At 39.4% G+C, this 21,619-nt stretch overlaps 1 protein-coding gene across 2 annotated transcripts in view; it reads left to right on the forward strand.

Moving 5' to 3' along the window:
- Positions 1–17,257, forward strand: part of slc41a2b (solute carrier family 41 member 2b) — a 39,155-nt gene extending 21,898 nt beyond the window's left edge. For both annotated transcript variants that reach the window (XM_047390397.1, XM_047390396.1), the window contains exons 9-11: positions 3,714–3,845; positions 5,782–5,930; positions 14,359–17,257. In XM_047390397.1, the coding sequence (XP_047246353.1) occupies positions 3,714–3,845; positions 5,782–5,930; positions 14,359–14,544 (467 nt within the window). In that variant the 3' untranslated portion in view covers positions 14,545–17,257. The remainder of the gene's footprint in view (positions 1–3,713; positions 3,846–5,781; positions 5,931–14,358) is intronic.
- The last annotated feature ends 4,362 nt before the right edge of the window (positions 17,258–21,619 follow it).

Raw genomic sequence — 21,619 nt, forward strand, 5'->3', positions numbered from 1 at the left:
CGACCCTCTCATCCACTGGGGTAAACCCCAACATGAGACGGCTGAGCTGGGGGGCAACAAGCAAACCCACACCAGCCCGCCACCTCTCCCCATGGGCTACTCCAGAGTAGAAGAGAGTCCAACCCCTCTCAAGGAGATGGGTTCCAGAGCCCACGCTGTGCGTGGAGGTGAGCCCAACTATTTCTAGTCGATATCTCTCGACCTCCCGCACAAGCTCAGGCTCCTTCCCTCCCAGCGAGGTGACATTCCACGTCCCTAGAGCCAGCCTAAGCATCCGGGGTTCGGGCTGCCGAGGTCTCCACCTTCGTCCGCTGCCCAATCCTCTTTGCACCGGTCCCTCACGGTTCCCCCTGCAGGTGGTGGGCCCACTGGGGGATGGTTTCTCGTACGGGCTTGGCCCGGCCGTGTCCCGCGAGGAGCAACCCAGCCACCGGGCGTTCTCCGACGAGTCCCGACACCAGGCCTGGCTGCAGGGTGGAACCCCGGCTCTACCGTACCGGGCGACGTCAAGTGCCTCGATTTCGTAGTCGTCATGAGGGGTTCTCTCTAACCCCCAGTTGGTCGTGGCAAATGGCAGCTCACACTGAGCCTGGATCTGCTGGAGGTTTCTTCCTGTTAAAAGGGAGTTTTTTCTCTCCACTGTTGCTACATGCATGCTCAGTATGAGGGATTGCTGTAAAGTAAATGCCAGTGACTGACTCCTAGACATGGCGATTGACTGAGCTTAACTGTGACTAACTCTATGTGCTCTCTTTCAGACTCTAACCTTGAAAACTGGCTCAGAGTTTATCTGTTCTTTCTTTCTAGGTGAAATGACTAAAGGAGCTACATCCATTAACATTTACTTTTCCTTCCCATAGAAAGTACTCCTGGATCAGTGCTTCTGTGTTCTTTTTGTGTCTCTGCTCTGTTCTCTCAAACCCCCAGTCGGTTGTGGCAGATGGCCGCTCACACTGAGCCTGGTTCTGCTGGAGGTTTCTTCCTGTTAAAAGGGAGTTTTTCCTCTCCACTGTCGCTACATGCATGCTCAGTATGAGGGATTGCTGCAAAGTCAACGCCAGTGACTGTCCACTGTCTCTACATGCTCATCCAGGAGGAGTGAATGCTGCAAGTCACTGACTGGATGCAATCTGCTGGGTTTCCTTAGACAGAAAAACTTTTTATCCAATTTGAATAAATAACTGAATCTGACTGAACTGTTCAATGGTTAGGATTAATTGGAATGTATGAACCTGACTGTTGTGAATTGCCTTGAGATGACATGTGTTGTGAATTGGCGCTATATAAATAAAACTGAATTGAATTGAATTGAACCGCTCTTTGTCTGACCCATCACCTAGAGCCTGTTTGCCATGGGAGACCCTACCAAGGGCATTTAAGCCCCAGACAACATGGCCTCTAGGATCATTCAAGCGCTCAAACCCCTCCACCATGTTAAGGTGGCGGTTTAAGGCGGGTTTTTTTTAAATATTTTTTATTTATAAAAAATATCATTCTTTTCTTTCTTTAGGGGTACAATGGTCCTGAGTGGTCAAGTCACTGGTTTCTGACTCCATGTTTGAGTTAAGAACGTATAGAAATGCCTACGAATCAATTAGGAATCAGTCATGATAAGAATGACCTACACATTTGTTAACAATTAACTGAGATATTTTGGATTCGGGGGTGCGGCACCAACATTTTCAACAGCTCCAAACGTTTGCCAGGAATAGCAGATGACTCAAGACATACAAGAGCAGACTAAGAGCAAAATACGAATCGGTTACATATCCATTTGTTACGAATCAACGAAGAGTCCTTAAATTTTAAATTTCTTGCCGATTCGTGTTATTCGTGGGCCCTGTGGAATAGGAGCTTATTCAAATAAGCTCTGAGCTGTCGTGAGATGAAAAAATTCATTTTATTTAATATATTTATTGCAAACTTTTTAACACTTGTTTAACAGATTGTGGGACTTTTTGGGCCTTAGTGTTCAACACTTGCAACATTGCCCAAACCTTGCTGCAGAGGTCCAAGCTGTAGTGGTTAGAAATCAATGGATTTGTTCCTATTTGACGCAGAAAGAGCCTGGGATGTGAGATGGTCCACAGTGTTGACTTCAAATGATTAGAATTTGCTGTTGGTAATAGTAAACCAGAATTCTGCTTAATGAAATATTTCCTTTTTGAGCTGTTTTTACACTCTACTGATTCATTTTACACGCCAGGTGGCTACAAGCTGTTTAAATCAAAATTAAAGAGCCGGGAAAGTTGGTCTGTTGACGTTCGTCTCCTTTATCTCACTCTTAAAACCGTTTTAATTAGTGCAGTCTTTGACCCTGAGAGCAGAGATGGAGACGCATTGTTTATACACAAGATAGATAACAAGGCAGAGAGTCTATTTGTCTTGTTCTGTGCAGCACTCAGTGAGCGATGGTGTATGTGAAACCAGTGGAAGCAGGCCTGCTTACCAAACGCTCCCTCGACAGATGAAGGTTGCTTAAAAAAAGCCTCCAAATGCTCAACAGGGTAGAAAAGTTACCTTACGAGACTCCATCTTCCCTCTCTTCCATCTCCCATGGCTAATAGCCACAGCTGAACTTGTCGGTGCTTTGGCACCTCAACAACAAGAGATAAGCTTTTAATTAAGTAGCCTTAATAAGAGACCGTTAAAGAGAGAAAGTAGGATTCTTCTTTTTTCCTGTTTTCCCTTGAGACATTCTCTGCACATAAACAGCTGAAGTGTCGAGGGTTTATGAATATTATTAAACTTTAAAAGTCCATTATTTCCAGCATTTCATTTCCAAGTGGCGGAAAGCACAGAGGGTGCTTGTTTCTGCTGATTAAAACACTACGGCTCCTTGCCTAAAGAAAAGAAACACAAACACAGCACAAGCATGGGGTGTGATATGGTAGAACTAACTATGGTAGAACAAATGGGAGTATTAAAATGGATCTCTAGTGACCTGCTGATTATCAGTTGGTCACAATATTGTGTGATTAGAAACGGAGCAGAGGTTGTGGTTGTTCCTTATCAAGTTCACGTTCAGAGGCCTTTTGAAGGATGCTGTAAAATGTCACCAAACTGACAACAAGAGACAAGGGACTGAATTACATAGATGATCCCCTGAGGTTATGGTACTATCTAATCTAAATACTCCCTACATTCACTAGCATTTAAGGAGTGTGTGTTTGGTTTTCACAACAGTCAGTATAAACATCCTACAGAATATTGGTTTAGATGTTTAGGCTGTCATTAGAGAGTCAATGATTTCACAAAGTGATACTCATTTATTATATACATTCATTACAGGGTAACCCCAAATTCACTTTTTTCAAAAATTACAATGTCATATAAGACCATAATTATTCTTTATCCAGAAATGTTTCATCCAGAAAAAGTATGTCCACGTTCTAGACAGTATCTGTATTCCTTTTACATTAATTGTTGCATCATTGAGGTGTGGCTTGGAGGAGATCAGCTGTAAAACATGAAAAGTGTATAAGAATATGCATCAGTCCCTGCTACTATTCAGTCAGTTATCAGTGCTGCAAGGATGACTTTGAGAGTGTGAACTCTCAGAAGCTTTAATTCTTGAAGTATGGGACTGCTGACTACTTAAGTAGCCTTTAAAAATGTTAAGCAAAACCGGTATTTAAAAAATTCCTAAAGATCATTTTCACAGTTACATTTTTGTCTAAGCCACTGACCATACAACTCTCTATCATGTGCAGGTATTGGTGGAAACCTAGTGGCCATTCAGTCCAGCAGGATTTCCACCCACCTGCATGTCCACTGCGCTCCCGGAGAAGTTCCTGATGAGGCCAAGGGCTGCTACTACCCCTGCCGTACATTCTGTGGCACAGGTCAGTCCAGGTGCATATACTGTAAGTCACATGAACAGGAATTATGTGAGGTGGGAACAAACTTACAGATTAATATTAGAGCTGTAAGATTTAAACCAATAACACTATGAAGTGATTTTCACATTTGTTTAGTTGAATATCAGGATGAAGTCATTAATCTATCCATTGATAGATTAATGACTGCTTATTTAAAAGCCTTTATGAGTGGATGTGCTGCACATGGGTTTAATGCACGCAGCTGTTAAACAAGAGTTTAGGTTAGGAAGGCCATCCTAGAAGCGTAATATTAACCTACTTTAATTCTTTCAGAAGCCAGTGTTGATATTTTTGTGACCATTGTCCTGTTGAAACACCCAAAGGAGCCCAACGATTAACCATATGCTGTTTGTGATCCATTGAATGATATTTAACATTTCATTGAAAGAATAACCTAAAACTCATCCATTTGATCTGTTCTTTATGAAACTTTTCTTTGACAGTGAAGCAAATACAGGTGAGCCCCTCTTAGATATTCTCAGCCAGTTATATTAAAAAGGATATTTTAAAGAGAAATGTCATGCTTCTGAAAAGTGTGTTTCAACGTTTGGTTGGGGCTCCTTCTGCATGAATTACTTTATCAGTGCAGCAAGGCATTAAAGGGCTCAGTCCGTGGTTCTGCTGAGGTGTAATGGAAGCCCAGGTTGTTTAGAAGGTTGCCTTTAGTCACCCTAAATCATCACTGACTGTGGAAACGTCACTGGACTTCAAGCAGAATGGATTCTGGGGCTCACCACTTTAACTCCAGACTCAAGGACCTTGATTCCCAAATGAAATGCAAACTTTGCTTTCATTTGAAAAGAGGACTTTGAACCACAGAGTAACAGTCCAGTTTCTTTCCTCTTCAGCTCAGGGAAGACGCTTGCAGCCCATCTGAAGGATCCGCCTGTGTGTATTGACTCCTGATGTGCTGACTCCGGCCTCAGTCCACTCCTTGTGAAGCTTCCCCAAATTCTTGAATAGGATTTTCCTTTTTCATCTACACTTTTTCCTTCCACTCAACTTCCTGTGAATATGTTTGGATACAGCACTTTGTAAACAGCCAGCTTCTTCAGCAATGACCTTTTGCGGCTTACCCTCAGTCGATGACTGTCTTCTGTACATCTGTCCAGTCTTCAGTCTTCCCCATGATTGTGTAGCCTATGACCCAGGGTGAGAGACCGTTTAAAGGCTCAGGAGACTTTTGTGCTTAATTAGCTGATTAGGTTTTGACACCATGAGTTTTAAATATTAAACGTTTTAGCAATATTAAAATATTCTGAGAATAATTTGGGTTTCATTATCTGTAAACCAAAATCATCAAAATTAGATATAAATAAGATATAAAGGCTTGAAATATTTCACTCTATGTGTAATAAATCTGTATAATATATTAGCTTCACTCCCCCAGTAAATTGATCATATAGAAAGGAATTAGTTTTTTTTTTTATGATTATGTGTTTTTGTGTTTGGAGCCAAAATTAAAACCAACAGTTTGTGCAGATATTTCAGCTTAGATATTGGAAAATGACCAGAACCAAAAAGACTTTGTTAAGACCGATTAGAGTAAAAATGTAAAGAGAAGCTGCGTGGGTTTTGTCTGGACACCCCAGCTTCCTGCCACAATCTGAAACAAAGTACGTCAGGTTTCCTGATTCTGAAAGAAGTTCTGAGTGTGCATGAATACGGTTTTCTTCCAGGGCTTAAAAGTACATTTGTGTCACTGGTAGCTGAAAGATTCTCCGGTTGTTTAACCTTATTAGAGTAGCTAATCCTAACTGAATGTATACAGAGCTGCTGTTATTTAACCATTACCTGTTGCACCAGTCCACCTGGTGCAACAGGTGGACTGGCTACAAAGAAACGGCACCCCGTGTTGAACATTAACCTCCCTTCTCTTCGACCTGTTGTAATCTTTCAGGAGCAAATCATCGCTCAGCTCAGGTGCTGGTGCTGTTACTGATCCCTAGCGACCTAGTCTTCCTGTACACCATCCACCTGATGAAGAGCGGCCACACCACGTTGACCCCCATCTTCATGTCTGTCTATCTGACTGCTGCTCTGCTGCAGGTGAGCCCTGAAACTCTGAGCATGTATACATTAAAGGCAATGGGCTCTTACAGGTTTCCCATCAAAGTAGCGATGTGCTGAGGATGAGTCCCATGTGGTTCCATGGTGTCAACAGTGATCACAGGATTTAAAACAGTCTGACAGTTTAAGTAAAAGGCCTTCTATTGGACAGATTCTTTAACTCCTAAGCTATGAACTTAAAATTACTGCTACATTTCATCAGGATCTGCATTAGTATTGTGGTTAGGACTCAGAAGTAACCCTGATCATAATGTCCAAGCAATACTTCACCTCAAACACTCATCTATTCCTAAAGGACTTTCTAACTGGACTCATACGGTAGATGTGGTAGATGCACATCTCACTCTGCTAAGGGAGGAGGTTACTGGAATAGCAGGCTGGGTTAGTTTGCTTTCTCTCTGGTTTAGGGTAACCCGCTGATAGCTCTGAACGTCTAACACAGATTTATTCTCATAACCTGAGAGCTTTATTTGGAATGTTTTTTCTCCTTAAAGTCTGGTGTTCTAACAGTATGCCTCCACATGACTGCTCTAAAAATTAGGTGTGGACTGGGCCCTGATTGACTTGATCATTGTTCAGATCCAAATCAGAATCTGGACTTTGGGAACTCTTGCTTTAAGTAACAGAACTGTATTTATGGGTACAGTTATAAAGTTGTGTCTTTATGGAGAATAATAATGGACAGAAGAATTTAAAATCCACCTATAATTTCAGCTATAGACGCATGTTCATTCTCTATTGTTTGAATGCCTTCCAAATCCCAGTTTTGACTATGATTTAACTTTTAATGATTCATATATTATTCCCTCAGACAGGAAATCACATTCGTTTGTCAAAAAGGTTTTGACTTCAAGAGTCTGACCTTTTTTCTATATGTATGTTGCACAAAATGGAAGCATGGTTTTAGTTTTTTATTTGTGTGGTGTGCATTCTTATTCAGTCGTATCTGGTCGGACACCCAGGATTAAATCTGGTGCGACCGGCTGCCTTCAGAATTGACCTGGGTGCGGGACATGGCCGTCTACCTAAACTGACTGAGGTAGCCGTTAGCCCATTGCAGCACTCAGAACAGAGCAAAGCTGAGCTTTTTCCTAAAGCGACCAATGCAAATGATCCTAAACACACTAATCACACCATAAAGCATGGTGGTGGCAGCATCATGCTGATGGGATCAGAATCTGTTGAAAGACGTGAAAATAAATAGTCTTTCCATGTGATCTGACTGATCCTGAGATCTTTGCAAAGAAGAATTGGCTAAACATTTCTAACCCTAGATGTAGCTGGTAGAGACATACCCCTGAAGACTTGTAGCGGTACACTGCTTCTGCAAAATGTAAACTCTGGGGAAGTCAATACTAGTACATGGCACACTATTTAAATTTGTATTTCTAAAATATATCATATCGGGTTTCTTCCACTTTACAGTAATGTGCTGTTATGATCTGTCACCAAAACTCCCAATAAAACAGTTAGATAAATGTAGTCGTAACATTCTTGGATGTGAAAACGTTTAACACGCTGTATCCCAGCTTGCTTATAGAATATAATTTGCTTTGTCATCAGAGTGTTTGTGCAGACACAGACATGATAACAACTCTCATTAGTAGACTGAATGCAGCATACTCCACAGAATGAAAGTGTTTGAGGTGCTGGTTTGATTGATCTTTAGTCCATGTTACCTGACTGCACTGAGCCAAAGGTGTGAACATTACCTGCCTATTAAAATTGGACAAATTGAATCACATTTATAACAGCTATTAGCTTTTTTGAATGAAAGTCTCATGATATCAGAAGTAAATCTGTCTCATCTGAGGATGATTTCTTGACCTTTCCATGGATTTAAATGATGCGATCAAAAGAAGAGATTTATTTAGATTTTATTGTTATTAAGGCTAAACAAGGAAATGAACAATTTCCTAAAGAGGAATAATCAAGCCTTTGTCTACTCATTGCTAATGGACTAAATTAAAGAAAGTAACATGAGCTTAATTACCTGATAAACAAAGCAAACAATAAACAAGACAAATACCTTATTGTTCTCACAATAAAACTTTAACAAACCTTCTCATATAAAGTGAATTGGGGCAGCAGCCAATCAGCAGCAGATTTTTATGTTAATTGAAAGTTATGTGACATGATATGGCCAAAAGAATAAAGCAAGAAAAGAATTGACCAATTACAGAGACTTGTTTCCTGTCTACATAAGAGAATTTCACAGGTGAGCAACTTTATCAAAAAAAAGTCCTATTTAACTAAAAACAGTCCACTAAGTGCTGTTCTGCACATTTAAGGCAATTATTTCACAATATTTTCATAAAAGCTGCCTCTTATTCCCTTAGCTCTCAGGAGTCATGACTTTATGGGATTCTTCTTAAATAAAATTGATTCTATTAAAAAGAAAATCTTTGACATACTCCCGAAGATGATTACTTCATCCTCAGCAAGTGAGACAACATTGGAAATAACTGTAGAACCTGATCTGTGTTTGGACTGTTTTGATCCTGTGGAGCTTCGTGAGTTATCAGAAATATTAGCTTCATTTAAACCTTCAACTTGTATGTTAGACCCAAATTATTTAAGGAAGTGTTCCCTCTGATTACCAGCCCCATTTTAGATATGATTAATCTATCTTTAGTAAATGGATCAGAACCACAGGCTTTTAAGTTAGCTGTAATTAAACCTTTACTTAAGAAACCTTCGCTTGATCGAGATGACTTGAAAAATTACAGACCTATATCCAATCTTCCATTCTTATCTAAAATTCTTGAGAAAATAGTTGCTAATCAAATGTGTGAACATTTATACAGCAATGACCTGTTTGAAGAGTTTCAGTCAGGCTTCAGAGCTCATCATAGCACTGAAACAGCTCTGCTGAAAGTCACTAATGATATTCTTATGGCCTCAGATAATGGACTTGTGTCTGTTCTGGTTCTGTTAGATCTCAGTGCTGCATTTGATCCAGTCGATCACAATATTCTCTTAGAAAGGCTGTAATATGCTGTAGGGATCAGGGGAACAGCGCTAGGCTGGTTTAAATCTTATCTGTCTGACTGATTCCAGTTTGTTCATGTAAATGATAAATCATCTTTAAACTCCAGGGTTAATTGTGGAGTACCACAGGGTTCAGTACTTGGGTCAATTCTCTTTACTATATATATGCTTCCAATAGGTCAAATTATTTGGCAGCATGGGATACATTTTCACTGTTATGCTGATGACTCAGCTTTATTTATCCATAAATCCTGATGAACCCAACCAGTTAGATAGACTACAAGCATCTCTTGAAGATATAAAAACTTTGATGACTTTAAATTTTCTGCTTCTAAATTCAGACAAGACAGAAGTTGTCGTCTTTGGACCGGAGTCTTTAAAAAAGAAACTGCTTAGTCAATCACTTAACCTGGATGGCATTAAAATGACCTCCGGTAATAAAGTAAAAAACCTTGGTGTTATTTTTGACCAGGACATGCATTTGTTACTTCAAGGCTGGACTATTGTAATTCTTTACTATCAGGATGTCCACAAAATGCAGTTAAAAGCCTTCAGCTGATTCAAAATGCTGCAGCAAGATTTCTGATGAAAATTAAAAAGAGAGATCATATTTCTCCTATTTTAGCTTCCCTTCATTGGCTCCCTGTTAAGTCCAGAATAGAATTTAAAATTCTCCTCCTCACATATAAAGCCCTTAATGATCTAGCTCCATCATACATCAGAGATCTGATTGGTCCATATGTTCCTAACAGAGCACTTTGTTCTCAGACTGCAGGTTTACTGGTGGTTCCTAGAGTCTCTAGAAGTAGAATGGGAGGCAGATCCTTTAATTATCAGGCTCCTCTCCTGTGGAACCAGCTCCCAGTTTTAGTCCATGAGGCAGACACCCTGTTTACTTTTAAGGCTAGGCTTAAAACTTTCCTTTTTGATAAAACTTATAGTTAGACTGGTTTAGTTTATCCTGAGCTATCTTCCTTTTTTTTTACGTCCGTCTTCTTCCCTTCCTGTTGGATGAAGTAAGGGGGAGTAAGGTTTAGCCTAAACCGGCTCAGTTATGGTTGAGGTGCAAACACACCCTCCATTTCTGCTACCTGTATGACCCCTTCTCTTTTCCAATGGTTGTAATCAGTCTGACAGAGAGAGGTATCCCAATCCTTGTGGTTTTTATTATAACAATGACCATCAATGGGCTCTAGATGGACAAACCTTATCAGTTTATTATTTTACTTAGTACCCCTACACATAGCCCATTCTAAAATGGCCAAACTAACACTCAGTAGTTTATTCTTACCTCCCCAACAACCCTGCACCATTCCAGACCCTTTGTGAAGTGCCTTGAGACGACATGTGTTGTGAATTGGCGCTATATAAATAAACTGAATTGAATTGAATTGAATTATTCATATTCAAGATAATAACACAAGCCAATATTAAAGCACAGAATATGTCTTGTTTTAATTTAAAGGAAATAAATTTTTTATTGTATCTATATTTTCTGTGAAACAGCTAAGCAAGGTCATAGACTTCGACTAATCAATTTCGCGTATCCACCATATTTATTTCTCGCTGCGATTTTGTAGTCCTAGTTCAAGTATGCCTACGCTGAAAGAGGATAAGTTAGGTTCGGTTGTTGGTTGTTTTAACCCACACAATTCATTACACCGTCACCCACCATCAGAACCTCATCGAAGTATCTGGTTACATTAGATTTTTCATGGAAATGTTTCCACATCAGAAGGACAAGAGCCTTCAGCAACTTCTGCCAGTATCAAGAAGGATTTGCTGAAAGACTTCCTCTGATTAAGTGGTTGGTACCTTCTGTCACTGGAAACGACGGACAAAGCAAAGCATTCAGCTGCAGCTAATTCTGAAATGACAACAAACTTTATTTTAGACATGAATTGATTGTGCTGACATGACGTCCTGTCCATTGTGTTGACAGCAGTAGCATCGTGCCTTCTGATTATGTTAGTGTTGTGTGCTGCTTTTAGCTCCTTGAGGACAGAACATTACTGCGTGTTTTTCAATAGTATTAATATATGAATAGTTTTGCTTTGTTTTTGCCGTTTTGGTGTTGTTTCTGCATCGTTAAATAATTGTATCTCTGTTATTAAACCACAGAAATGGCACAATGGGTTAAAGAGGAGTGCTCTTGAGCGGGGTGAAAAGTGCCTTAACAGCATTTAAAGAGACGGCACCAGAACAAGTTGCTCTCAGACACGCCTCAGAAAGCGTCAAAAAGGAGCCTGTGGAGCTACAACAGGGAATTCAGACGAAAGCATTGCAGTTCCACTTTATATAGACCACAACTGAATGATTTAAGGGTGAAAAGGAAGAATTTAAAAGCCCGATATGTCCCCTTTAAGTGGTTGGGTGTAAACAAAGTGTTTGTGATTGGGAAGAAGAGCAACTTGGCTAGAGAGTGGTTGGCCATGTAAAATTAGAGTGGAGTCCTGACCTTAACTTGATAGAAAACCTTGGGGATGGATTAGCAGAGAATGCGTCCAAGGTTTTCTCATTTAACATCAGTGTCAAGTGACGAAGTTTGAGGGTCCTGGTGTCTTGTTCACATTTGATGGTAGGAAGGAGCTAGGATGGCATTTTACTGGTCCTGAATCAGCTTTTTATCGCTGGAACGTTAAAGGTTTCCATTCAAAGCACAACGTATCCATGTATTTGTCACAAGTTGGCAGGACTCAGCTATATCAGCTATACACAGACTCCAGTTAATGCAAAATGCAGCTGTCTGTATTCTCACAGGAACACCAAGAAATCTGAATATATTACTGCACTTCTCAGAGCCCTGCCTTCATTGCTTATTTCTGTTTTCTTGCCATCAGGGTAATTATAGAAGCTACCACAGAGGCAGAGACAGTTTTCTGAAGCATGGTGGTTTAAAAGGACTTTCAGTACCAGGAAAAAAAGGAAAGTGACTGAGGATTTTTAACTCAGCCACACTTCTTTATTAGTTTGACAGGTTTTACATCTCTGAAATGCTTTCATCGTGTCAGGCCTGGGCAAAGGAGAGCAGGAAGACATTTCTTAACCAGTGTTTCATATTAGATCACTGAAACAGCTTCATCTTTTAAGCAACAAAAGGCTGTAAGCGCACTGCACAGAAAATGATGCATCATTACAGTTAGTTTGACACCTTCATCACTGCATGTTTACTACACGTCTGTGTTGATCACTGACAGCACGCCTTTTTGTTGTGATAATTATGGCACTACAACCCCCCACCCCACACCAACAGCTAATTTTCTTTTAATTTATAGACTTCTTCTTATCCTTTTTAATAGACTTCCCTTCCTCTGTCACCATCATCCCTCCGTGTGGAAACGTAAACCACGAATAACAATAAGCATAACTCTTATTCCTTTCAGCCATAGGAATGCGCTACTAACAGAAGCACCAAACATGAAATTAGTCGGGAGCTAGGAGCTATCCTAACCTAACAGCAATATAATTGGTTCTTTGAATTAACAAATTAGCCCTACCTCTCCCTTTAATGCACATTGTCTTCAGGTATTTTATGGAGCACTCTTAGTATAATAGCAAGTCTAATACTGGGCTAGTGAAGCATTGATCTGAATCTGCTTGGTATGACGCGCTGGGCAGCTAATGTTGTACCTGCTGTGATGTTCTCTATAATCTAAAGGATCGTCTTAGATGCATTCTTTCCAGTTTATTTTTGCTCCAGCAAGACAAATGGTGCACAAAGTCCAATAGCCCGAAAACAAACAAATGTTTCCAAAAATAACACCACAACAGTTTTCTCGCAAAACTCTGCCACAGCATTCAAACCTGTATGCCCCTTCCGGTTCAATACCTGTCAACTACCTGTCTCCTCACCCATATACTTAAGCTGTCAGCATGTCAAACCGCTAGATCAGAAAGCCAATAAAAAATGGTGTTTTTATTTTTTTCTCAATCTCAGTACAGCGTTGCTTAGACTTGGTCCAGCCATAGCAAAGGCAATACCACCTGTATTAGCTTTTTGTGTCTGTTCTGCAGAACGTACATGTGCAACAACGGATGATTAATCCAGACCTGCCTACAAGGAGTTGCAGTTGTCAAAGCAACAAGAAATAAAAATGTGTAAATACATTTTTCAAGCTGTCGTGGAGAACAATACAATTTGGCTTTTGCAGAAAGTCTCATTTGGAAAAAGCTTGCGTTTACCACCGTGCTGATGTGATTGTCAAATTGAAAAGATTTATGCCAAGGGTTCTCAAAAGATTTTTATGTAAGGAGCCAAGTGTGAAAGAATACTTTTGGAATGAATCCATCCAAATAAAATAATCTCAGTTTTAGTTTAGTCAAGAAAGTCTAAGTTCGGCCAGCTTTGTTTTTTCTATAGAGTTAAACAAAGACTGTGCAATGATTCTTGAAGTCCTATTGTTAAGGGCAGATAGAGTTTTATATCATCTGTGTAGCATTGGGAAGAAAGGAGTTGAGCACAAAGATGTTCCTACCAAAGCAGATCTTTTTCATTCAACCAAGATGTTTCTGACAAGAAATGAGATGCATAATAAAATAAAGTGGATCAGTTTTGAAAAAAATATAATTTTTCTATTTTAATTTTATTAAAAAATGGCATGTTGAAAATTATTCCTTATTTTCTGAATAATCAGTGCAAACATTTATGACATTATGGCTCTTCAAAAATGTTATTTTGATGATTTATCTTTGGCCATTAGCTCCAAGTGTTTGAGATTGGAAGGGCTCCTTGCCATGATCCTAATCTTTAGATCTCTCCAGAGATTCTCCATCAGTTTCAAGTCAGGCCCCCTCCAAAATATATTAATATTAATATTTGTTTCAGTCAATCATTTTCTATACTGCTTCTTCCATAGTGCATCGTGGGGAAGCTGGTGTCTATCTCCAGCAGTCTATGGGCAGGAGACGGGGTTCACCCTGGACAGGTGGCCAGTCCATCACAGGGCAATAATATATTATATTTGTTTCAGTCAAATAAAAATATGCTAAAATGAAAAGATGACTATAGTGAGAGCAGAATGGAACCCAAGATAGACCCTTGAGAAACTCAAATTTGTTATCCTTAAAAAATGTTAAACATATAAGGATGTGATGATACATTTAGCTCACCAGACCAGATGAGAAACCTAAACATACTCAAGTTTTTATCTTTAACAACAGAAAACTTGACTGCAATTCTATGCCACACGTTTCAGATTTTTATGTGGTAGTGATATTGAAAACCAAGTATGATTTCCCTCCACTTCACAATTATGCACTATTATGTGTTGGTTTTTATGTAAAACCCATGGACGTTTGTGGTTGTAATGTAACAAAATGCAAATAAATAAATACAGATAAGGGGTGTACTTGGGTAAGCAGAAAATGTTCTCTCAGTATGTCCACACCTGTGAGTTTTTCCATCTTCCTTTTCCAGGTGCTGCTGCTGTTGTGCATAGCAGACTGGATGGTTCATTCAATTTGGCAGAGCGGCAAAGACCCAGACAGCTTCTCCATTCCTTACCTAACCGCTCTTGGTGATCTGCTGGGCACGGCCCTGCTGGCACTCAGCTTCCACTTCCTGTGGCTCATAGGTGACCAGGACAGCGACGTGGGAGACTGAGCAGGCCTTTAGGAGACTCAGCAGCCTGGAACTCCCAGCTCTTATGCCCTCGGGCTCTGATGGGACAGGGGTGCTGTCACGTACGACCAGCACATTCTTCAGCTTCACATTTTGGATGAAACTTTAACCACAACTTGGCATACAGACTAATTTCAGCTTATGCCTCGTTTTCTTACACATAGAAGGCTTCATACTAACTTAAGACTGTATTTCTTTGCAGCCATTCTGTTCTGCATCTCTTTACCAAAGCATTTGTGTTCTCCTGGTTTTGTCTAGACGAGAAGAAAAACATCAGCTACCTTCTCTTTAGGGAGCTGTACATGTTTTGGAAATACATTTTAATGTTTTTCTTCACAAAGGAAGTCCCAAATTAGCTCCCTGTGAAAAACCAAGAAAGCAATGGTCAAATGACAAAGTTAGAACTTTAAAGCACCAACCCTGAACAAAATACTGTAGGTGGAACAGGGACAGACATTTTTTATGTTGGGGTTAAAATCAACATCTGCCCTCAAGCCTATTTTACCAGAAACTGATAAAACTAAACAGACATGGAGCCTTCTTTTTCCATAAGATTTAAGTACACTTGTAAAAAAAAAAAAAAAAAAAGACAGAGATGATTACTGAGGAGTTACCAAGGTTTTCATAAAACTTTCGTAACTCTTTTTGATTTAATAGAAGTTTCCTTTTAATGAGATGCCAGAAAGTGCTGTCGCGACCGGAGTTTTCTCCAGCTATATGACGCACGGTGTAATGCAACATCGCCCCTCCACCTGTTACTGAGCACTGCTGGTCAGCCTTCTGCAAAAGGGTCCACGCATGTTTCTCTCACTTGCAAACACAAAAACATTTGGCAGTCTGGCAATATTTCTACTTTCTACAGAACAAAAGATAGTAAGCCATTGTCATTAGAATCACACTGGTTTAAAACTACAGTTGGTAAGCTATGAGTTGGCTAGTGAGCTGTTTTAAATCAAACCTGTTGGACCGTGCTATAGATCTTTGTGTTAATACAGTGGTGGTATTTCTACTCAAGATTATCATGATGTGAGAATCTCTCCATCTAGCTATGCCTGGTCAGTTAACAGCAGGGATAAAATGTTTCATTAGTTATAACATCATTTAACATTAATACACATATGTAGCTGACAGATAAAGACCCATGTGGAAGTGGAAGAAAGAAGAAGTGGAACGTTGTTTGTAACCATTCATTTGTTAATGGTTTCCTCCATTTGGAATATTCTATATTTAATTTTTGTAGATATTTTTATTTAAACCCCCTCTCTGTCCCTATTTTTAATTTTCCTTCCTGTTTTGTGTCTCAGCAGGAGGGCGTTTAATGGCAGGGAATACTCCCATTTCCGTTTGGATGTTTGTATGTCAGTCAACCCCTGGTCAAACCAAAATAATAAAGTATAATGAGATACCATTTCTTGAAGTCACATAACCACATTTCCTTACAGTGGACCACATGTAGTTTATAGAACATAGATTAAAATCATCCCCCTGGTGGGTGAGAATTGACACATGGTGGGTCTAAAATGCCCCCTAACTCCATTACATACCCAAAAAAGGTTTGTCACAAGACGGCCAAAACTGCAAAGGATCGAGGTGGTGAACTTATTAGCGGTTTCGTGCTTGGTTCTGTTGTTTTCCAAGTGGGTTTAATTTGAAGCGTCTCCAGAGGAATTGATCTCTTTCAGGGAGCTAATTTGAAACGAGAGCTGTGACACCAGCCGTAAAGATATGGTAAGCTTTCTAGAACACAACCAGTTAAACCATCTACAGTCGCTCTCGGAGGTTTACACACCCCTGGTCAAATGCTAGTTTTATTGATGGAAAAAATGGTAAATCATTTTTCAAACCTTTTCAGAGATATGTGACATTCATCTTGTACAATTCAACTGAAAAGAATCCAATCAGAAAAAATCTGCAATAACCTTATTGCTTAAGTTTTTGCACCAATACTTTAAAGCACCTTTTGAATCTGTTTCAGCATGGGACATCTTAGCGTAGTAATATTTGCACACTCATAGCAAAAATTCTTCACATCAGGTTGGGAGCGCTCTTCAGGTGAGCCCACAGATTTTCTGTTGGATTTAGTTCTGCTCGGTCTCATTCCAACATGGATTTGGATGTATGCTTGGGCTGACTGTGAAGTGGAAAAATAAAACTCATCTTCATCTTTCTAGCAGAAAAATGAGCGGTATTTGGAACTGTTCATATTTTCATCTACCTTCACAAAAAGCAAGTTTCAGCTAAGGAAAAGTAGCCCAGAGCATAATACTGCCACCACCTTGTTTCACTGAGGGAGATGTTCTTTTAGCGATGCTCAGGGTTGGGTTTTTTTTTGTCAAATGGATTTTTTGCTTTTCACAAGAGTGTTTGAGAACCTCTGTTCTTCCCTTGTGTTCATATGAGCCAGTGACTCAACTTCATGTGCCTCTAGAGATTCACTGATTAACATGGTGTTCTCACTGCTATCAATGCAATTTTCTTCTACTGCATTTTGTTTTATTGTTTAAAATGACACACTCACTATTTTAACTATAGTGGGAATGAAGTATGTAAAGTTGGTGGTTTTGACAATTTTATTTGCTGTTTTGTTCCTTTCTTTCATTTTGAAATGACTAAATCAAGTCGGTGCAATCCTGTTTTTTCTTGCTCATATGGACGTTAATATTTCAAAATAAATCTTGCTAATTTTAAAATTAAATGGTTTCAATGTATTTTACTTCAAACGCTTAGTAATACGGTATCCAGTCTCTTATCTGTGATTAGATGGTTTGGACTCATTTGTGTCCTGAAGGAGAGAAAGCATCGTGGGAATTCTAAAAGCAGCAGCTGAAAACATGAATAATGAGCCGAGAGTTAGGATTGAGATGCTTTTCTTTCCCTTCTGTTTTTCTAAATTAACTCCTAGATGTGATGTATGCTCTTTAATGGTCTCCATGACAACATGAGCTGGCAGATTTCATACTCTTCTCATCAGCTGTGTTATTGGGAAAATGTAATCATGGATACGTCCTAGTTAATGATTTTTACCAAAGCGTCCACTTGGTTGGTGTTTTGTGGATGAACAAACTTGATGCTCTCTTTATTCCATTTGAGACAAAATCTCAGTCTGCACTATCTATTTGAGCATGCTCCTGTAATAAACTGGTAATACACCAAATTTGCCTGCTCTTTTGGCAGTACTCATTAATGTTTTTTTCACTAAACTGTTCAAGAGTCTATTATCACACTTGATTGTTTGAAAACAAACTATATTAAACTATCTGCTGTATAAACTATTTAATCTCAGACAAGATAGCCTGAGTAAATACAAAGGGCACTTTTCAAAAGATTTGATTTGTTAATGAGAAAAGCTGTAGAAACCAATCTGACTATGTGAAAAGGTCATTTCTTCTGTCAAATTTTAAATGAGTGATAGATTGCTCCTCTTGCCTGGCCTGTCAGCTTAGATGCATAACCATGTCTTTGTAGGTACGTGCTCATCCAGGAGGAGTGAATGCTGCAAGTCTCTGACTCGATGCAATTTGCTGGGTTTCCTTAGACAGAAAAACTTTTTAATCAATTTTAATAATAAACTGAATCTGACTGCACTGTTCAATAGTTTGGATTAATTGAGTGTATGAACCTGACTTGAAATCTGTATGATTAGATTGAATTAACTTTGTGAAGCGCCTTGAGACGATGTGTTGTAAATTGGCGCTATATAAATAAAACTGAATTGAACTGAATAGGTTTGCTGCTGTGCTCCCCGTTGCTCATCATGCTGCTATGATTCCCTCCACTTGTACAGATGAGTTCATCTTGTGCATGTGTTATGTTAGGTCAAAGGTCACATTTATCAATTTCATAATTTCAGGTAAACATCTTTTTTTATAAACTAGCAAGTCAACTTTTCTTTTATCCTGAATCCCTTTAGAGATTATAACACCACACATTTATTATGTCCATCAGTTGTTTCCTCTATTAAGATGAAACAGTGGTTATGCTATTTAGGTGAAAGGTTCATTTAGTGAATTAATTATTTATAAAAGAGAGAGGTGTGAATTTTGCTTATTCCAATCTGTTAACCACAAAAATTCTCTTACTCTAAACCAATCCTAGATTTTGCATAGGTGAAATAAAACATGTTTTGTTGGCAACCAAAGATTTACCTACAACTAGACCCTACCCACCTTTTGCAACTTAACGTGTGAATAAAAGAACAAATGTTCTCTTACCTGTGAGCCCAGTCTGAACCTGTGTACTTGTGTGATCCTGTAGAAATCCTAAGGATGCCGTTAAAAAGGCAAAAAGCTCATAAAGGTTTTCAGCTTATATATACTTTTAAAATAATAACATGAAATAATCAATAATAATCCATTTAGTCACCTACTTTAGTGTTGTTCTATGTCCTTATATTGAATGACCAGTAGCTTGTCAGTCAGACTCCTCACTTACACATACACTATATTGCCAGAAGTATTTATCTGTTTACTTTTACATGTACATGAACTTTGATGACATCCTATTCCTAATCTATTAGGTTCAATTTGTTGATAGATCCACTGTTCCCAGCAATAGCAACTTTAACTATTCTGTAAACATCTTCCACAAAGTTTAGAAGTGTGTTCATAGTTGAAAAAACCAGAATTGATTGTTCAGCTTTTTCTTCTTTAGTATGATGTTAGGATGCTAACTACTGCAAAACATTTGACTGATCCTTTCTTCGGTCCTTCCATCCTTATGTCCTTCCTTCTTTGCATCTTTGCTTCCCACCTTGTATTTGCCCTGCCTTTTTTCTAACCACCCTCATGTCTTTCATTCTTTGTGTGCTTTGGTCTTTGATTTGTTGTCATTTCTTCCTTCCATGTTTTACTTCTTCTTTCCTGTGTCCAACTTCCTTTCTCACTTCTGTCCTTTATTCTTTCTTTCCCTGTATCCTAACTCCCTTGCCTCCTTCTTTAATTGAGTCCCACTACTTCCTTCCTTCCATCCTTCCCTTTTCTGCCTTCCATCCTTCCTTCCTTCCTTCCTTCCTTCCCTTTTCTGCCTTCTATCCTTCCTTTTTCTGCCTTCCTTTTTTCCTTCCTTCCTTCCATCCTTCCTTTTTCTGCCTTCATTCTTTCCTTTAATGAATCCAACCTAATTTGTTTGTCCTTCCTTCTTGTGTCCTTCCTTACCTCCTCTACTGTCTTGCTTATCCATGTTCCTTATTTAATGTCTGGCCACTGTAGAAGCATCAACTATTAAACTCTAAACTTTTTGCATTTAGTACCCCAGAGAGAACCATGGAAAGAAATGTTTTTGGATGAAATCCGTGTAGGAACACAAGAAGTTAATTTCAGATACATATGATACAGCTGCAGAAGAAGGAATCTGGATTATTTAAAATTTTGCTTCTTAATTTAAAGTTGTGTAGTTAAGTATCTGGTACCCAGTGCTTTGGCCTCATACGGTCCAAACGTCAAGGCTGGCAAAATATGTTTCTTTTTCCAAACATAGGAGGTAGCTGTTAAGTCAAGTCAAGTTTATTTATATAGCGCTTTTCAGCAACAAGGCACTCAAACGCTGTACACAGGGAAAAACATTACAATGATACAGAAAATCAAACACAGAAAAACTAATAAAATGACATTAATAATCCTTGGGGGTTTACTGGTAAGAGCTGGTTCTAATCCAATCTTTCTAATAGAGGTAATTAGCTAATTAAGTCCTCTTTGGTAAGGAATTCATCCTGTGCTAGAAGAAAAATTATAATAATAATCCTTGAGGGCGCTGGTATGAGGCAGTTGTGGTCCCATCATTCAAATAGTAACAGTCATGGGCACTCACTGAAATCTAAGTAGAGAAGCCGGGTCACTGGTAGGTCCAAACTTTTTAAATACTAATAATGTTTGGCTTTCACTGGTATGAAATTGTTGTAATACAATCCTTCTAAGAAATCTGAAAATCTATGAAAAGTAATGAAATCACACATTTAGGTAAACTAAGATATTTCAGACTCTATTCTTAGCAGAATAGAGTCTGAAATAGTACAAAAAACCTCAGCAGGGGTAAGCAACACACACATACAGGGGTTGGACAATGAAACTTAAACACCTGTCATTTTAGTGTGGGAGGTTTCATGGCTAAATTGGACCAGCCTGGTAGCCAGTCTTCATTGATTGCACATTGCACCAGTAAGAGCAGAGTGTGAAGGTTCAATTAGCAGGGTAAGAGCACAGTTTTGCTCAAAATATTGAAATGCACACAACATTATGGGTGACATACCAGAGTTCAAAAGAGGACAAATTGTTGGTGCACGTCTTGCTGGCGCATCTGTGACCAAGACAGCAAGTCTTTGTGATGTATCAAGAGCCACGGTATCCAGGGTAATGTCAGCATACCACCAAGAAGGACCAACCACATCCAACAGGATTAACTGTGGACGTAAGAGGAAGCTGTCTGAAAGGGATGTTCAGGTGCTAACCCGGATTGTATCCAAAAAACATAAAACCACAGCTGCCCAAATCACGGCAGAATTAAATGTGCACCTCAACTCTAATGTTTCCACCAGAACTGTCCGTCGGGAGCTCCACAGGGTCAATATACACGGCCGGGCTGCTATAGCCAAACCTTTGGTCACTCATGCCAATGCCAAACGTCGGTTTTAATGGTGCAAGGAGTGCAAATCTTGGGCTGTGGACAATGTGAAACATGTATTGTTCTCTGATGAGTCCACCTTTACTGTTTTCTCCACATCTGGGAGAGTTACGGTGTGGAGAAGCCCCAAAGAAGCGTACCACCCAGACTGTTGCATGCCCAGAGTGAAGCATGGGGGTGGATCAGTGATGGTTTGGGCTGCCATATCACGGCATTCCCTTGGCCCAATACGTGTGCTAGATGTCACTGCCAAGGACTACCGAACCATTTTTGAGGACCATGTGCATCCAATGGTTCAAACATTGTATCCTGAAGGCGGTGCCGTGTATCAGGATGACAATGCACCAATACACACAGCAAGACTGGTGAAAGATTGGTTTGATGAACATGAAAGTGAAGTTGAACATCTCCCATGGCCTGCACAGTCACCAGATCTAAATAT

Source organism: Girardinichthys multiradiatus, chromosome 17, assembly GCF_021462225.1.
Source record: "Girardinichthys multiradiatus isolate DD_20200921_A chromosome 17, DD_fGirMul_XY1, whole genome shotgun sequence".
In the NCBI taxonomy this organism is placed as follows: domain Eukaryota; kingdom Metazoa; phylum Chordata; class Actinopteri; order Cyprinodontiformes; family Goodeidae; genus Girardinichthys; species Girardinichthys multiradiatus.